The 1,137-nt window shown below is 54.7% G+C and overlaps 1 protein-coding gene across 1 annotated transcript; it reads left to right on the forward strand.

Annotated features, from left to right (window-relative positions):
- Positions 1 to 886: 886 nt before the first annotated feature.
- Positions 887 to 1,131, forward strand: LOC112617988 (golgin subfamily A member 6-like protein 4; the record flags this gene model as incomplete). Its single annotated transcript, XM_025374614.1, has 1 exon — positions 887 to 1,131. A coding segment is annotated over one exon (245 nt), but the record flags the coding sequence as incomplete, so codon positions are not given.
- Positions 1,132 to 1,137: the final 6 nt, after the last annotated feature.

The following is a 1,137-nucleotide window of genomic DNA, read 5'->3' on the forward strand; positions in this document are numbered from 1 at the left end:
GCCCTGACTCAGTCCCTAATTTGCTTTTTGAGTCTGGACAAGCCTTCTCTCCTCCTTGGGCTCCTGTTTCTGGACGAGGTAGAGAGTATCAAAGGTCTCTGTTAGCTCTGGGAGTCTGAGATTTAAAGGCCCCTAGAACGGAAACCTCAGGGCCAAGGGCTCCTCTCTGTCCTTTTCTGTCTTCTATCTCTGCTGTGAAGAACCATACCTGGCCTGTAGGTGCTCAGCAGATGTTTGTTGAATGAACGCACCTTTCTAAATCACAAGCTGGCAGAACGGGGGGGCCTTTCTCAAACTCTGTCTCTAGAGGTTCAGCCCCTATCACCAAGGCCCTTTCGCCCTGTGCTTTGGGCAGGTTCCCACATTGAAGGAGAAGAAGCGTGAGATACATCGGGTACAGAAGCTTGGGAGGAGCTTGTTCAAACTCAAACACCAGAGGGGTAAGATGGGGCTGGCATGACCTGGGAGCAGGACCTGCATCAGAGGGCTGTGGGGGTGGCTTAGAATGCCCCAGGGAGGTGGGTGGATGGAAGGGCTTTGAGGCAGAGGGAGAGAGGTCTGTGCCAGGAGACTGCAAGCCTTGTCATCTGCTTGAGCCTTGGTGTCCCCATCAGCAAAGAGGGAGGAGTGCCCATTGTCAGCCACCCACAGTGCTCTCCATTGAAAGTGGCTTGGAAGATTGGCTACCATCTGGGTGCGAGGAATCCTTAGCAGTGAGGCCAAGTTTGAGAAGCCTGAGAGGAAGAGCTCTGCACCAATGGGAAGATTTTTTTTTTTCTTTTTTGAGAATCCAGAGACCCTTATTGTCTGCTTCCTTTCTCAGCTGAACCCCGGGCCCCAGATTCCCCAGGAGGGCCCTCTGAGGTGGAGCAGCTACAAGATGAGNGAGCAGGAGAGGCTGCTGGAGGAGGTGAAAAAGCTGTTGGAACAGGAGAGATGGGAGGAGGAGGAGGAGAACCTGCTAGAGCATGAGAGGCTGCTGCACCAGGTAGAGAAGCTGCTGGAAGAGGAGAGGCTGCGGGGGCAGGATGAGAGACTCCGGGAGCAGGAGAGGCTGCTGGAGCAGGTGGAGAAGCTTTTGGAACGGGACAGGCAACAGGAGGAGCAGAAGAGGCTGCTGGAGGAGGAGCAGCTGCT

This window comes from Theropithecus gelada, unplaced genomic scaffold (genome assembly GCF_003255815.1).
Source record: "Theropithecus gelada isolate Dixy unplaced genomic scaffold, Tgel_1.0 HiC_scaffold_7408, whole genome shotgun sequence".
In the NCBI taxonomy this organism is placed as follows: domain Eukaryota; kingdom Metazoa; phylum Chordata; class Mammalia; order Primates; family Cercopithecidae; genus Theropithecus; species Theropithecus gelada.